The 16,140-nt window shown below is 34.5% G+C and overlaps 1 protein-coding gene across 4 annotated transcripts in view; it reads left to right on the top strand.

Moving 5' to 3' along the window:
• Positions 1-16,140, top strand: part of ASCC3 (activating signal cointegrator 1 complex subunit 3) — a 253,611-nt gene that overhangs the window by 41,831 nt on the left and 195,640 nt on the right. For all 4 annotated transcript variants that reach the window (XM_082276623.1, XM_082276626.1, XM_082276624.1 and 1 more), the window contains exons 5-8: positions 140-260; positions 3,033-3,240; positions 3,966-4,107; positions 4,658-4,783. In XM_082276623.1, coding sequence (XP_082132749.1) covers positions 140-260; positions 3,033-3,240; positions 3,966-4,107; positions 4,658-4,783 — 597 coding nt within the window. The remainder of the gene's footprint in view (positions 1-139; positions 261-3,032; positions 3,241-3,965; positions 4,108-4,657; positions 4,784-16,140) is intronic.

Genomic DNA, 16,140 nt, shown 5'->3' on the forward strand with positions numbered 1-16,140 from the left:
TAGGAGTTGAAATTCATTAATTTGTTAAATATTTGTCATTGTCAACAGAAATGATGTTACCAAGGATGGAAATGTTGCAGTCCTATTTATAAATTTATGTACCTTTGGATAATGTCTTATGATTTTATTTTCTTTGTAGTTATTTGAACTGCTAGGCCCTGAAGGTTTTGAACTCATAGAGAAACTCCTACAGAACAGATCTCTGATTCTGGGAAGATCTTCGACTTGTCCAAATGATAGCAGGTTCCAGGCTCTGCAAGGTAAGTGACTACAAAATTTTTGTTCCAAATCAGATAAAAAGTAGTTTTCTAACATCTCTATTTCCAGCTGTAGTATTATCCGTGTATATTTAAAAAGCAAGCAAAAAAATCCCAGGAGACAGTGGGGGAATGTATTTCTGGATTTAAAGAAATGGTAGTCTGATTATACAGAAGAAACAAATACAGATTGTATATATTTATTTAGTTTTCAACTGCCTATGGGCATGTGCAGATTTTGAATGTATTAATAGTTGCACTTTTCCTGTTTTAATGGATTACTCTGGCAATAATCTGATCTTCTATTACTCCTCATTTGCTTTCCTGCTTCCTCTCTACTTCATCTAATACTCTACTCTCTAATATCTAATACTCTCTACTATCATCTAATGTAGGCCTTGGGGAAGAAAAGCACAGTAACAAGCACTCCTGAAAATAATAAAGTCAAGCTTAAGCATGAAAAAGCGAGAGGGGAAAAAAGAGATTCAGGTTTTGTACTGTTGATTTTTGCTTTTATAAGTTAATTTGTCTGCACTGAGTAATTATTTTAAAATATGTTTTACATATTTCTGTTGTAAAACAAGCCTTATTACTTTCTTCTCTGACAAAAATAAATCTGATTGCATATACGGTGTGACTTAGGATAAATCTTACATGGACATAGCAGCATGCAGCCCATTGCACATTCACTGCAAATGGAGTTAGAAAAATGTGAATAGAGCTAGAAATGGTGGACTTATGTATCTTCTCAATAATTTTAAAATGTAAATGATCCCTCTTTAATGTTCGTCTTCAATGAAATGTTATATAAGCAAGTGTTTAGAAATTCATCTCATGCTGTGCTAATGGTTAGTCTAAATTCATCAGAGCAACTGTTAGTTTTACCTGTTTGTGATTTCAAAGAGGAATGTCTTGCTAGACAAGGCTTTGTGTCCTGATAGTTTTCTCTTCTTAGGTAATCAAATAATAAAAAATTAAAAATACATTCAATAGAAATGGAATTATTATATTTTTCTCCTATGTACAGATTTTAGTTACAGGAGTATTTTCTGTTCACTTAGCAGAAATAGTATTTTGGAAGCTTTTTCATTATGCCATGAGTAAAACCTATCACAGTAATATTTTCAGTGTTATGTTTTTCAGACAATAGAAAAGCATAACTGATTTTATGCTTTTTTTCACTGATGAGAGAACCCTTCTTTCTCTGTGGTAAAAAAGTCAGTGATATTCAGGGTATCTTCTCTGAGATTGAAGGTGCTCTGTCCTGAGTTCAGTCTATTAATTTTAATAAGGTTTTTTTTTTCTTTTTAATTGATCAAAATGGTATTTTTTATGGGGATTGAAGTCTTATCTTACCAAAATTTCATTTGGGGAAGGGAATGATTTCTGTCAGAAATGTAGTCAACTGTGAGTAATTTGTGCCTTTAAAAAATAAGCACAAGTCAAGTAACTGTACATGTACTGCATTTTTATACCATGCTGTATTATTTGACTATTTCTTATGTAATTTCCTTCTGTGGCAGTAAAGGTGATTGTTGTGCTTATCGGACAAATCAAGTAACATTTCTTTGCCCTGGTGTGTTCAGTCTGAATTAAATTTAGTCAGGAAATTGCATCCATTATTGTCCTCTTTTAATGCGAGAGAGAGAGAGTTAAAGCTGCAGACATGATGGTATTAGTGTGGACATTTTGACAGTTTATTAGAATTTTTTCAATGCTATTTAACAGGTTATTGTTGCCTTATCCAGTATGCATGCTGTGAGATGTAGGAGTTTCACTGTTGCTGTAGGTGAAAACTAAGCAGCACAAATTGTTCAAAATGTCAGTCAAGTGGGTTTATTTGATGAAAAAAGGTTTTCAAGTCTTTCGCTTCAAGAGTTTGGCTGCAGAAGTACATATGAAACATAACTGAGTTAAGTATTTAATATTCAGTCAAGCCTATATAAACTAATAATCTGTTTGCAGAATTTTGAAAAATGACATTTAAAACCACCAATATTGTTAAAATGAAAACAAAATAAATCTCTCCCAGCCTGTATGTGTAACCAAAAGACTTGTTTGCGTCTTTGGTTCTGGCCAGTACTGATCTCAGAAAGGTGAATGTAACTGGGCTTTTTTGGGTTCCCTGCTCCCCTAGATTTATTGTTTACTGTAATTGTTCTGTGGTTCTGATTCTTCTTGGTAATCCTGCTGCTTATCAACATAAAAGGAAGGAGTCCTTGTGACTGTATAGAGTAGGATAGATTTGCTCACTTGTTCAGGGAAATTGCATTGTGAGTATGCCTTCAATACAATCATGTTATCTAGCATATACACACTAATTGTTCTGTGAAGAGGCTGTTTAAAAAAAAATCACCCTGTTTAATCTGTTTTCATGCCATCCTGCTTAACGGTGCATGTGTCTTAAGAGCAGCGATAAGAGGCTAAGTAGCATTTCCACTGTAGATGAAGTTATCATAAATACAGAAAAGAAAAAATGCTCTTCCTTTTGCTGCTGGTCCATCCCCTTGCTTTGGAATGAAGTTGTTTTTATTTTAAATGGCTTACCTTTGGGACATGACCTGGTGGTACTTTTAGAGGTCTTGAGGCCTACTGCTGCACAGTCTACATAAAGCTCAACTATTTTTAAACACACAATACACTCACGCACACACACACAAAACCCCAAAACAAGCATGAAACCCCAACTAAACATCAAAACCCCAAAGAATGAAACTGGGGAAAAAAGATGGAGTACAGTACTTACGGAGATGCATGCCTGTTATCATATTGCAGAACAGTGCAAGAAGTTTATAGGAGAAAATGCTAAGCCAAATTATGGTTGTCAAGTCACAATTCAGTCTGAACAAGAAAAGTTGTTAATGAAACAATATCGTCGGGAGGAAAAACGAAATGCCAGAAAAGAAAAACAAGCTGGGGAAGATGGAGAAGTTTCTGGAGAAGGACAAATGTGCTTTGATCCCAAAGAGCTGCGGATGCAAAGGTAATAAATCCCAAAAGTTGAGAAACGCTTCTGTTGTAGTTGCTACTTCAATATATCATAACAGTTTATTTTCTTTTAGTTTGCTTTGGTGATTAGGTGATTCTGACTTCAAGTCACGTTTTATTACAAGCGTAGAATTTTTTTTTATATGAAAACCTAATTTTCAGGAAAGAAAGCAGTGATTTGCTTAATGAGAATCTTCTTGATCTCATCTACGTGGGCTGGAATTGCAGATTAGTGGGGTAGGCTATCTTTCTTAGTTCCTTTGCGCTCACTACTTGCTTAGGATTTATGAAGTCTGTACTAAATCCATCAGAAGTATCTTTCTTTTTTTCTCTCAAGATTAATGGGTACTATTTTCCAAGTTGTCAGCTAGAAGGTAGTGGGAGGAGTAGAGGAGGGAGAGAATAAGGAGCAAATAAGCTGTTGTATTTTGTATTGAGAAAAATATAGTGAGACTGGTACCTAACTGTTAAATCATGTTTCTGTATTACTTAAAAAGAGTCAAAACTGCTTTTAGGAAAGCCTTGCACTTACTGGATTGTGCCTCTGAATTTTATCTGAACAGTGTATTTTAAGGATTTGGCCTAACTGGTGCCAGAGAATAACACTAAAATTTTTTCTCTGACTTCTAGAACTCTTGCTGTGACTTTAATATACCATGCTCAGTTTTTGTGATGGCAGCCTGAAATGGGTAGAATTACTGCATTTTTTTCTGCTCACAGAGAACTAGCACTTCTGAATGCTCGAAGTATGCCAGTCCTAGGTAGACAGAGAGAGATGAGCTTCGAAAAAATTCATTATCCACATGTCTATGATTCCCGAGCTGAAGCTATGAAAACATCAGCATTCATTGGGGGTGCAAAGGTATGTTGGTGCATGACCCTTCTTGAACAGTACATCTTTCCCAATGAGTAATGTGCAGCAGGGTTCCCTTTGTTTCCTTTGTCTTCTCCTTCTCAGAATCCAGTGTATGAAGCAGGGTGTTTCAAACTCTTTGATATATTCTATTTTTATTTTGACTCTGGAAGAAATAATCTTATTCTCAACTAATGTATTTGCTTTTATTTCTAGGGTCACTAAAATTCTTAAAATACTACTTTTCTGTCTTTTGGATACTTTTGAATTGAATTTTAACAAAATGAAATCTTTATGAAATTCTAGACCTAATGGATTCTGAAATGTAATAAAACAGAGTTATGTTTTTTGGGGTTTTGGGACTATTTTCTGAGTAGTAAAACTGATTATTTTCTGTTTGGGGGGTTCAGTACTATCTGTAAAATGAATGAGTGAGATTTGCTTTTGGTTGGGACTCATTTTTTGAAGGAAAGTGATAAAGCATTGTTCAAAGTAAGTTATACATAATGACACTTCTGTTTTCATACTTTCAATTAATTTTCCTGTAATACTTTTTTAGGTGTTCTTACCAGAGTCAGTTCAGAGAGAAAACAATAAAATGTATGAAGAGGTGAAGATCCCCCATAGTGAACCAATGCCTATTGGTATTGAAGAGAAAATTGTTTATATTGAAGACTTAGATGAGGTGAGTATACCATTTCGAAGTTATTAAATTAGTTTTTACTTTTTATTACCAAAATTTAACTGGAAATACTGCCAGTTTTTCCAGTGATATGTGATAGGTAAATGCAGCCAGTTAATTTCTTCACTGCTAATTTGGAGAATATTTATTGGGGAACATAGTTCAGTAATGCAATCCCTTTCATGTTGACTTGGATTCAAGGAATTCCTAATCTGAACTACTTGTTCACGAGTTGCAGTTCTCAATTCCTTTGGCATTACGTTTTCAGTTATTTATGGTTTTGAGCTGTGATCTGAATCACTAGAATGAAATAAAAGTATTACAGCGATTCTGTTCTCTTCTGAAGATCACAGGAAAAAGTGAGCCTGAGCTTCTGTACCTTGACCTGTACAGGTTGGCTTCTGACAGCACAGCATTGTTCTGCACTAGGCTGACATCTGATGCAGTTCAGTGGTGTTGAATATGGTGTTGTAGACTCTATGGGGTGCAAAGTCATCTCAGAATGTGCTTTGGTGATAGGAAGTAAAGAGCAAAGAGGAAAAATGCAGGTAAAACAAATGTTAACATTTCAATTTTTACTGACTTAAAAGGGTGGAAAAGCTGAGGTAAGGAAACTAAATTTCTTGTTAGTTATTTACAGTGTAGAACTTGCAGTACTCCATCACAGGTACCTTTTTACTCCTCACTGTATATCTCAAATCTGTTGAAAAATGGAAGATTTGATATAGATTTGAACAGAGACATAAAAAGCAAGCTCTGTGTACGTATGAAGAAGGTTTTATGTGTCTTAGCTCTGCAGCATATAACATGGATAAATGTTTTCCACCTTTTTCTCTCTGGGAAAGCAGGAAATGAGAATACATGCAGAGCAGTTTATTGGGATTCTGAGTAAAGACTGTCTTACGTAAAGATTTAACTCTTTTGAAACAGAAGACAGTTTAATTTTAGAATCGGAATCTATTCTTTTCTGCTTAGGTGACAGTACCTAATGTTGTGTTTATGAATTGACTGACAGCTTAACCAGATAGAAAAATACTGCTACTGCAGTTATTGTCATTTTATATGACAATATTCAGCATGACAGCTTTTTTTGCAATAAAATATCTTTTTCCTAAGCTAAATACTACCTATTAATCTGTAAATTTTTTGCAAGAAGTACCAATATTTCAATAGGCAGTAAGCAGTTTCAGAAAAAATATGGTTCAGACAGAAAAAGACCTATCTAAAATGAATAGTTTGCAGATTTTTGCACATATACTGTTAAAATAAATGTTAACAAATGCATCAGCTATACAATTTTAATAAGTAATTCTCCTTTGTAGACTGTGTATAAAGAGGCCTGCTTTTCAGTTTTACAGTGAAATTTTGAAATAGAAACAATTTTCTTCAGAACTTAACTCTTTGATATGATTCTTATTACATGGGATCAAATAGAAGTGTCAACAAGAAATACAATTTTGATTGTTTGAACACGTATGTATGTAATTCCTGCTCCCAAGTATCAATTTGCAACAACAGACGACAAATTTATGAAGTTTGTCCAGCTTCAGGACTTGGCAGCTTCCTGGTTCCACTAATGAGACTCATAGATTCAAAATCTGTTGAATAGAACTTTTTTGTCAATGAGCTAAAAGAGGCTGGAATTGCCAAGCGTAAGTTCAGGCATACCTAGTCAAGATGTAAATATCTTGGTTAGGGCAAATTTTCTTTTTTTTTTTTTTTTGTTTCCTCTGTGTGGCTGTTTTAAATCTCTAAGCTCAGAAACACCTTGGTTGGTGTTTCAAATTTTTGCCAATTAACTGGAGTCAGTTTAGAGAGCATGAAGATTTTCTGTCAATATATTTTATTTTTGGTTAACTAGTGTAAGCAAAAGCAGAAATATAATGATTTTCAGGTGTTTCCCTAGCAGGTATAGGTGCTCACAGAATGGCTCTATTGTATCTCTATATGAATATGTTTGCAGGATTATCTAAAATTTGAGTAGGTGGGCAAGGACTAGAGATGGCAGCAAATACAACTGTAGATATTTCATAACTAGGAACTTCTAAAGGCATCACGAGGAAGCTTACAGTTCTGCTACTGTTGGCTGCTATGAGGTGCCATTAGTGGTAGGGTTTTGATGTAAGACATTGAGTTAGTCTAGACATAAAGGTACTCAGCCTGTTTAACAAGTCAACATACATACAACCCATAATCCACAGGGAAAACAAGCACAAAGCAACCTAAGCCATTTATTGTTGCTGGGTTTTTAAGTATTATATATTGAGCTTTCTAAGCACTTGCTGTTCTCTGGGGAAGTCCTGGTGGTATTAAAAATTATAAATATTCTTCTTTCTTTTCTTTTTAATCTGTATGGTTTCATTTGCACAAAAATAATTTTAAGAACTCTGTTTCTTATGAGCTATGTGATTTTGATCCCACTGTCAGCACTCTGGGGAGAGTATTTGACCGTGTAATGTGTATTGCTGAGTACACCATTGCATTTCATCTTCAAAACTCCTAAGGTCAGAACTGAGTTCATAAGGTGTTCATTTATATTTTGAACTGTTGGCCAGAAGTTAAAGCTTTGCATCATATAAGTTGGAATTAATCTTGCATTTAAATGTTTTAAAGTATTAGTTAAGATTTAGATTTTCTTATTTCCTGTAAACACAGGTTGAGAAGAGATGAGAGAAATGTATTCCTCTAGACACTAGTTCTAACAAACCACATACTAACCACATTTTAAACATGTATATGATTCCCTTTTTTAGTAGTTTCTTATGCAGAAGTATAAGGCAAAATGACAAAACCTCTACAAATCAACACCAAAGGCAGCAGCAATGCCTTAAACCAGTACAGATATTAACACAGGGTTCTTTTTTATTGGATTGGCAATGTAGCCAGGATGCATCTGCCGCTACACTCTGGAATTAAGCAATAACACATTTAAGATAGTTTTAGTACTATATTATCTGAAATCTTATGGCTGGTATTTTCAAAGTAAGTATTTAGTTTAGTTAGGGCCTCCTTGCATAACCTTTCCTAAAAAGTTTATGACTTCATGATTAGGGAAATCACTGCCTGAAAGAACACAGATGATAAGATGAAACTCATATGAACTGACAAAGGTCCAAATTTTTCTAGCTACCATTCCTACCTAATCCCAGGATGCACTGCAAGTATGAGATCAGGAGTGACCAACCTTGCACAATTTAGCAGCCATAAAACCACGCCATAACATGTCATAAACTGCTGACTTCAGCACTTCCCTGTTGTGTTGTTCCTTTTTCTTCTTTGTCTCCTACCTTTCTCTATTATGATCTGAACTCCTGTTTCACCTCCTCCAACAGTCTCACTCCACCTGTGTTGTCTCATATTGTTATTTCCTACCCGTGTTGAGTTGGGAGCAGGAGCTGGTGGCACGGAGGGAGCTGTGCTGCTGTTCAGGAATGTCACTGGTGTTCAGAGGTAGAAGCATCCAGTGTGTCCCATGGAAGGAGTTGCAAAGGGCTCTTATCTTATTGAAAGGCAAAAAATCCCACCCCCAACCCCCTTTGCAGAGATCTATTTTTCTTGACATTTATTATTTTTCAGAGAACTGTGTTTTTACTGCAGTTCGAGCACAGGTGGTTCATAAGTAGCTGATTGGTCACACCAGTTTAATCTGAAGTATTACGGTTCTACTATTTGTACAAGTGACATGCCAGCTGGGTTGTTTCAATAATGAGAATTTAAAAAATGGGGTAAGCACAAGCTTAGATTTATTATCTTTGCTCAGTTGAAATGGAGCTTGACCATTAGTGAAATATATTTTTTGTATTTATTATAAAGGTGGTTTTGTGCCAGACTTTTTGCCAAATAAATGTACCTTTAAAGTCATAAACTTAGGCCAGGGAAAGTTACTCTTCAAGATTGTGAAAACAGGTTTTATCTAAGAAATTGCTAATGTTGAAAAATTACTTTAGTTTTTTACCTAAAGTGGGTGTTCAGGGTAGGATTTATTTCTTTTTTTCGTGCTATTTCCATTTCCTCTTACTACCACTGCTTAATTATCTAAATAAGAAAGGTATTTTTTTTTCACTCTGCATTATGTGAAGGAATTATTACAAGAACAATATTCTCTCTTTTCCTGTAATGTTTTCTTGTTTTTAGAATTGTACAAGGTAAGTTTACTGAATATAAGTATGCATGTTTTTAGATAAATTACATTTTTCACGTTCAGAATATTGGATCATTAATTCCAAAGTTGATCTTAGTGCATATTTCAGTTGCATATTTTCCAAACAGCAATTGATGGTTGAAGCACATGGAATAATTTTAAAAAACATTTTTCATTTTATTGAAATCCTTTCATTTATCCAATGAATTATACTCAGAAATTGCTCTGAGGAGAGTTTACAAGTTCTGTAATCATTAGTCCCAACTTAAGACAAGGAAAATCATGTAGGTCAAGGTACATGATTTAATGGCTGGTAGTGTATATTAGGAATTACAGTCTGTCTTCATATTTCAGGGAGGGGGGTCCAAAGAAGGTTGAATATGTGCAATAACAGGTGAACAAAAATACTGAAGTTAAGATTCAACACTGATGACAATCTTAAAGCCTACAAGCTCTGGCTTAATTTTCTTCAATATGTGAGTTAATGGTATTTTATCATTATTTTAGAGTCCCAGATGCTATATGTAAAATTTCTGCATCAAATTGTTTGATTATTTCACTTACCCTTAAATGAAGCTTTTAGGCATTGTTTCATTAAAATTCTAGGAATAAATAATATTGTTTTGGCTAAAAGCAAGCAAAAACACGTGCTTCATGCCAAACCAGCAGTTTATTGTCCATCTTGTATAAAATTATCATATTTTCCATTAAGAAAATCCTGTTTCTTAGTAGAGAGAGTTTATTAAAACTTCATCAAAAGGTCTATTGATATGATGTGCAAGCTGTAAAGTGGTATTCTGATTTTAAAATTCACCTGTAATCCTGTAATCTCACGTTGTAGAAATGCAAACATGCTCTGTGGCTGGCTACTAATTCACCTCTGAAAGACACTTGCTGTGCTTGAATATAATTCATTGAATGTAATATTTTTAAACATGTGCCTCACTTGACTTCAGCTTTCACTGCAGATAGATGTGACTATATGATTTCCTGAATGCTAAGAAGTTCTTTTTTCTTTCAGCAATGGAGAACATCTTCCTGTTATGATAAATCAAAAAGTATTTTGAAAAAAAACTTACTTTTTTGATATCGCCTATAATACTAGAAATGGTACCATAACATTTTTCTGGTTTCATAAAACCTTTCTATTGTTCTAATATTCCTTTGCCAGTAAGATGGGGTTTTTTGTTCAATAGGATCACTGATTATAATTAATGCCTGATTACTAACCTTATTTATTTTGGGGAACACCTTTCAAACAAAAAAATATTTAAATAATTTAGAGGAAAAGAAACCTGATATGGTAATGTCAAATAGATTTGATATGGTATTTAAAATACAGATACACTGCAGGGATAGCAAGGCTTTATGAATATTGTAGTACAACTTTGAATTATTTCCATAATGAAATGTTAAAGTCTGAATTTCTTGATTTAACATGGCAAGTGGATGTCCCAGCTCCAGTGAGGCAGAGTTCTTAGGAGCACAGCTTGGGAGGATCAGCAATTATGACCACTCTCCAATAACCAGGAGTTTGACAAGTTGAAAACTTCACATCACCATAGAAAATTAGTAACGAAGTAGGTAGATATAAAGGAATAAATATGTGATTAAGAAATACTTTACAGATAGATAATTTTGCCCAATAATCTGAGATTATTGTTCCAAACATAGTTCCACCTATATCGACTTTCTCCAAATAGGAGAGTATTTTTGCATCTCTGAACTCTGTATCAAAATAAATAAAGCAGGTTTCCCAGAATATCAGAATAAGAGCTTAAGCTAGTGCTGAAACAAGAGAGAAAAGAATGTACTATCTCAAAAGAGGTATACTAAACATAAAGATTTCCTCTTTTAAAGTAGTGATAGTAAAAGACAAAAAGAAATTGAATAGTCTTACATTTTTTATAATTACTTTTTTAAAATAATATTTTGAAATGCAGTGGTACTTGCCAGTAAGGATTGTGGTTTACCCTTAGAATTTGAAAACTGTGATTTTTGACTCACCAAAAAGGTGTTTGGTACTATTACAGTCTTTGAAAGGACCTGTCTCTTAACACAACATGAGAAATTGAAACTATTTTCTCTGAAGCATCTCTGTGTTAGGTGGGTGTGCCTTCTCTGTAGTCTGTCATCCATTCTCGATCCAACATTATCATAGACTTAAAAAAGACAGTAATATATACATTTTTGATAGTTAAACATATAAACTACATCTCTATTTAAAACATATATATATACACACGTATAAAAACATATATACAACATGTATATGGCGTATAAATATATACATTTCCCATTAATGCAGAGTTGATTATTAAAGTAAGAGAGGCTTTTTAATAGACCACTGTTTTATATATCCTTCTCCTTGCCTCCCTCAGCTTGTCAGATTTCTACTATTTTATTTTTATGAAAGATCTGTATGCAAAGAAGATAGTCAAGCCAATCTCTGTCTCTATAAGAGATGTATGTAGGATGCAAAAAAAGAGGGGATGATGAATAATTGGAGGTAGATGAGAACTGAAGCATGATCCTATGTCAGATTCTATGAAGAGCAAAAGGCGGCTTTCACTGAGCAGCAGCCTGCACTTACTGGAACAATATGTGTCTATCCACCATTGTGGAGGTAATGACACAGTTCACCTCTTTTGGGGTGAGGAGGAAGGAAGGTAAAGGAAGCACATACATCACATCTCACATGAGTTTTGGAGCTAGGCATTATATAATTGATCAGATGTAAGCCTGTATTTTCTCAAACTACATCCTCCTTCGCCTATTTATATGATGTGGCTTTTATTTTTAGTATGATGATGTGGATCAAATTACTGTAATGTGACCATTTAAAAACAGACTGGATTTATACAAATTGGAAGGATTTTCACCAGAAAAGTATAATGAAAACAGGCTTTTTTTTATTGTCCCATAAGAATGGGGAAGTATTGTAAATCCTTTCTTAAAATGTTGGTTTACCAGGATTACTGACTTGCACCTACAGGTCTTTCCAGATTGTACAATATGTCCCTGATTTAAAAAAGCAACCAGCATAGCAGTTTGCAATGTAACTTCTTTCTTATTCCAAAATAGTGTTCTCTCTCTACCTGTGCTGTAAACCTGTCTTTTGGTAGGCTGACAGCAGGTTTATTTGCTTTGGTTTTACACTGGACAAGTTGGATCCTTTTAGAATGAGACTGAAGGTTTCCTTTGCAGCATGTGCTGTGTTAGCTCATCTACACAAATTTTTCAGAGGACTTTTCAATGAAAGACTATCTTTTCTTTTCGGCCAATAGCCTTCTCCTTGCTTTTCAGCTGTAGTATAATACCCTTACCTCCCTTGTAGTGTCTTAAAATTGAGTGCTTAAAATATGATCCAATAATTTCTTCTTTCAGTTGTGTTTGTCCTAGTCGCATATGCAGTTTAGTTCAAGACCTTTCATGGTCTTGTGCTTTTAATATTTTTAAGATTATCAAGGCATTTTTCTTCTTTCTTTAAAAATCAGTTTCTAAGTGGTGTTAGAATATAGTATATTGTATAATACTGTGTGAATTGACACATACAGTTGACCACCAAACCACAGCTGCCATGAAAAGAGTAAATTTATTTCATTATTTCGCCAGCAAGGCCAGGTGGCAGAGACACAGGGAGACACATCCCTTAGCTCATCCTAGTGGGCAGGGGGGGAAGGGGAATGTAGCATCTCCACCACCAGCCCTGATGTATCAAAGGGCACATTAGCAGTTTGCCATGAGGCTGTGCCTTTATGATCTCTCTCCCAGCCGGAGGCTCAAGTATGCCTATGAGAGTGTGTTATCTCAAAACAGGAATTCTTCTCAGAATACTTCTCAAAACAGGCAGAGGATGAACAGCACTAGGCATAATAAATGGAGTTTTCCACACCAGCATTCTTAGCAGTCCCAGCTGCAAGGTCACTTCGAGCAAAACTGTTATGTCCTTGCTAAATCTTCCGGTTTGAACCCTTTTGTCCCAACAAATACTTTATAGATTTACTTATTTTTGGTGTTAGCTTATATATGTACATAGTCATAATAAGACCCTTTTAACATCTGATAAGTTTGATGGTTTTGTTACATGAACAAACCACGTTTAAGACACTGGAGATGTTGAGAGGGGCAAGGATGCTATGAAAATGTGGTAAATATGCTCTTTGTTGTGTCACTCTGGGCTGTGTTTTTATGTACATTTTTATTTTCAAGGGCTTGATATTAATGACCACAGGGAAAACCCACTAATAAATGTAGATAAAACCGGAAAAAATCCTTGTGAATATAAAATAATGTTTTCAAATGTCCTTTCATTGGTGAGTTTGTAATTGAAGCTTTAACAAACCTTCTCATTTAGAGAGACTTTGTTTATTCTAAGTACTAGTAAAGTTATTAATGTACAACCTTTTTAATTTTTTTTTAAAGAGCTCTGTAAAATCTTGAGTTCTCTCTTCTTGGGCAGAGAAGTTCAAAGAGAAGAGCAATTAATTAATATGGCTCAAAGTATGCTAGGGACATCTGTACTGATAAATATAGAGAACTTCATTTCTTTTAGTCTGTTCTTTAAACTAGCATGGCTGTGCATAATATACTAAGCAAAAATTGCTTTAAAATATTTAGTACATACTGTCTTACAAGAGTTATATATTCTTATAGTTGTTTAGGTTGCTCCTTTTCATGCAAGTAGTAAATATGAATAGGGAAATGGATTTTTTAGTATTAACATGAGATAAAATTGACTGCATCTGATTTGGATAAAATGATAAGCCTGTTTCATTTTCTGCACAGCTGCCAAGTGTGTGTATATTGTGTAGTGCTGCCTCTGAAATAGTTGAAAATCTGATGGGAACACTTACAAAGGCAAGCCAGTAAAGGGCACCAGCTGCTGAAAAACACCTGCTGAGCCACTGTGGGAATAGATGCATCTGCCTGTACCTAGGAGTAATCTAACAAAGTACCTGCTTTTACCTGCCAGGATTTTAATTTGTGCAAAGATTCATCCAATAAAACTGGTTCTGAATACTTAAAGAAAGAAAGAAAAAAAGGGCTGGGTTGTTTTTTTTTTTGGGGGGGGGGGGGGCAGAAGAGCACCAGTTCTGAGCAACCTCCTCATTCTTACAACTAGTTTAAGCTCTTCTTTTAATAAAATACAAATCCAGATTTGGTAGCCAGAAGTCTCAGCTACACTGTGTGTAGTGTCTTACTAAAGGATGCAGCCAGTCTGGAGGAGATTATGCTACCAAAGAGCAGGTTTTCGGGTTTTCTTTGGTTTAGTTTGAGAGATGTATCTCAGGGGCTTTTGTGAGAGTATATGTTCCCTTTTCCACTGTAGCATATTTGATTCACTGTTGATGGTAGTGCACAAACAAAAATAAATTTTACCTTCAGAAGTAATTAGACAAATTTTCCAAACAGCTTTTAAAACTGTTGTACTTTTTGTCATCTGGTACTTAAGCTTTTATTGTTCCCACACATTGGTGACCCTGTCACACAAGTTCATCATCCCTCACCTACCTTTTATTTTCCTGTGGTAGGAAAACTTCTGTGAATGCTGCTAGTTTAGCTGTGATTCATGAGAACAAAATAGCTGTGTTCTTGTAGGAAAAAATACTGACTATGCTTGTAGCCTTTTCTTGTAAAATTTAGGGAAAAGTCATCTAATATCCATGCTGTAAAACAGGTCTGCCATCTTGGGTAGCAGAAGTGTGAAATTAAGTGAAATAGAGAAGAAAATTGAGGTGTAGAGAAATTATGACAGCAATAGTTAATCCTCTGGGAATATTCTTCTGTTTGCCATTGTTTCATTTTTACTTGATGTGTTAAAATTATTACTAATTTTAATTACCTTGCTGAGCATTCTGATAGTTTTTCTGGTTTTTGTTAGGTTTAGTAGGAAAAAGTAGTTTGTCGTGTTAAGGTAAGCTAAAGTAAATAGTTTGAAAACATTATCCTGAAGTGCCTTCTACGTTAACAGATTAAATATTTGCTTCTACATGAGCAGTTAGAACTAATGCCTTTGCATGCATAAAATAGTACTGAATTAATTAGGGGTCATTTAAAAATAAAATACTGAAAGAGATCTGTGCTTCAAAACTATGCAGTAATATGAAATGTTGTTGCCCTACTCTTAAAAACAGGGTTCCTTGCTTTCAAGGAAGATAATATTTAGGCTCCACATTGTGAAGTTCAGATGACTGTAACTTGGGTGACTTCTATGTATTAAATTTTGTAGAGTAAACCCAATGACCAGTAAAAATCCAGGAAGCATTTCAGGTAGACGTGTTCTTCCACAGTGCAGCCGCATGTAGCTCAAAAGAAATCCAGCTTCTGGTTCACAGCATTCTTTTCCCCTTGCATTTAATCACTGTAATATTTGAAATCCAATTATGTCTACCTGGTGACTTTGCAGCTGTTACATGTTTTTTGGCCTCATTAAATGATCATAACAAGTGAAATATTTAAATTGAGAAAGCAACTGTTAAGTGTTAATTTTTCATTCTTTAGGGGATCTCATATATGTCATTGACATGAATATGGACTTCTGTATTAAGCACATGCAGAAATCTCTAAAGTTTTTAATTAAAACAACTCAAAGTAGTTTTAGTTGTTTTGGTAATTAGGACTGGAGAATGAATAACATGCTTCTGCTGCATCCTGTTTAGGGAATAGCCACTTCTCAGTGGAATTTCATAGTAAAAGTGTGAAAGAATGCAGTAGTCTGCTATACTTTGATAGCATCCCTGAAGAGAGACTTTCATTCTTAGGAGTATTCAGTCTTCATTTAAGGTGAAATACAGGATAGTATTTTAAATTCTAATTCAAATTATACCAAAGACCAAAATTGTTTTTAATTTTTAAGAAATGTAATTTCAAAGTGAGAATTTTCAAAGTTGAGGGAGGTATATGCTAGTTCTGAAATGCTGCAACATTTAAAAGATTAACTCTTACTCAAAATATTTTAGAGAAGTTATAGTTCATCTGATTTTAATGTTTGTCTTTAAATAGGACAAGTTTTGATATGCTCCTTAAGACATGAATCTTTTATCTTAGATAAGAATGGGCTGTGTCTTTCAGTGATAGAAATGGGACTGAGATGGTTCATCAAGGGATTCACTTAGAAATCACCAAATAATTTTAAATGTTTTGAAAAGATTTTAGGACAGAGGAGCTATATGACTAAAAGATTGACTTTATAACTGATAGGCTATTCAGCTCAGAC

The sequence above is a fragment of the Coloeus monedula genome, assembly GCF_965178545.1.
Source record: "Coloeus monedula genome assembly, chromosome: 2".
NCBI classification, from domain to species: Eukaryota; Metazoa; Chordata; class Aves; order Passeriformes; family Corvidae; genus Coloeus; species Coloeus monedula.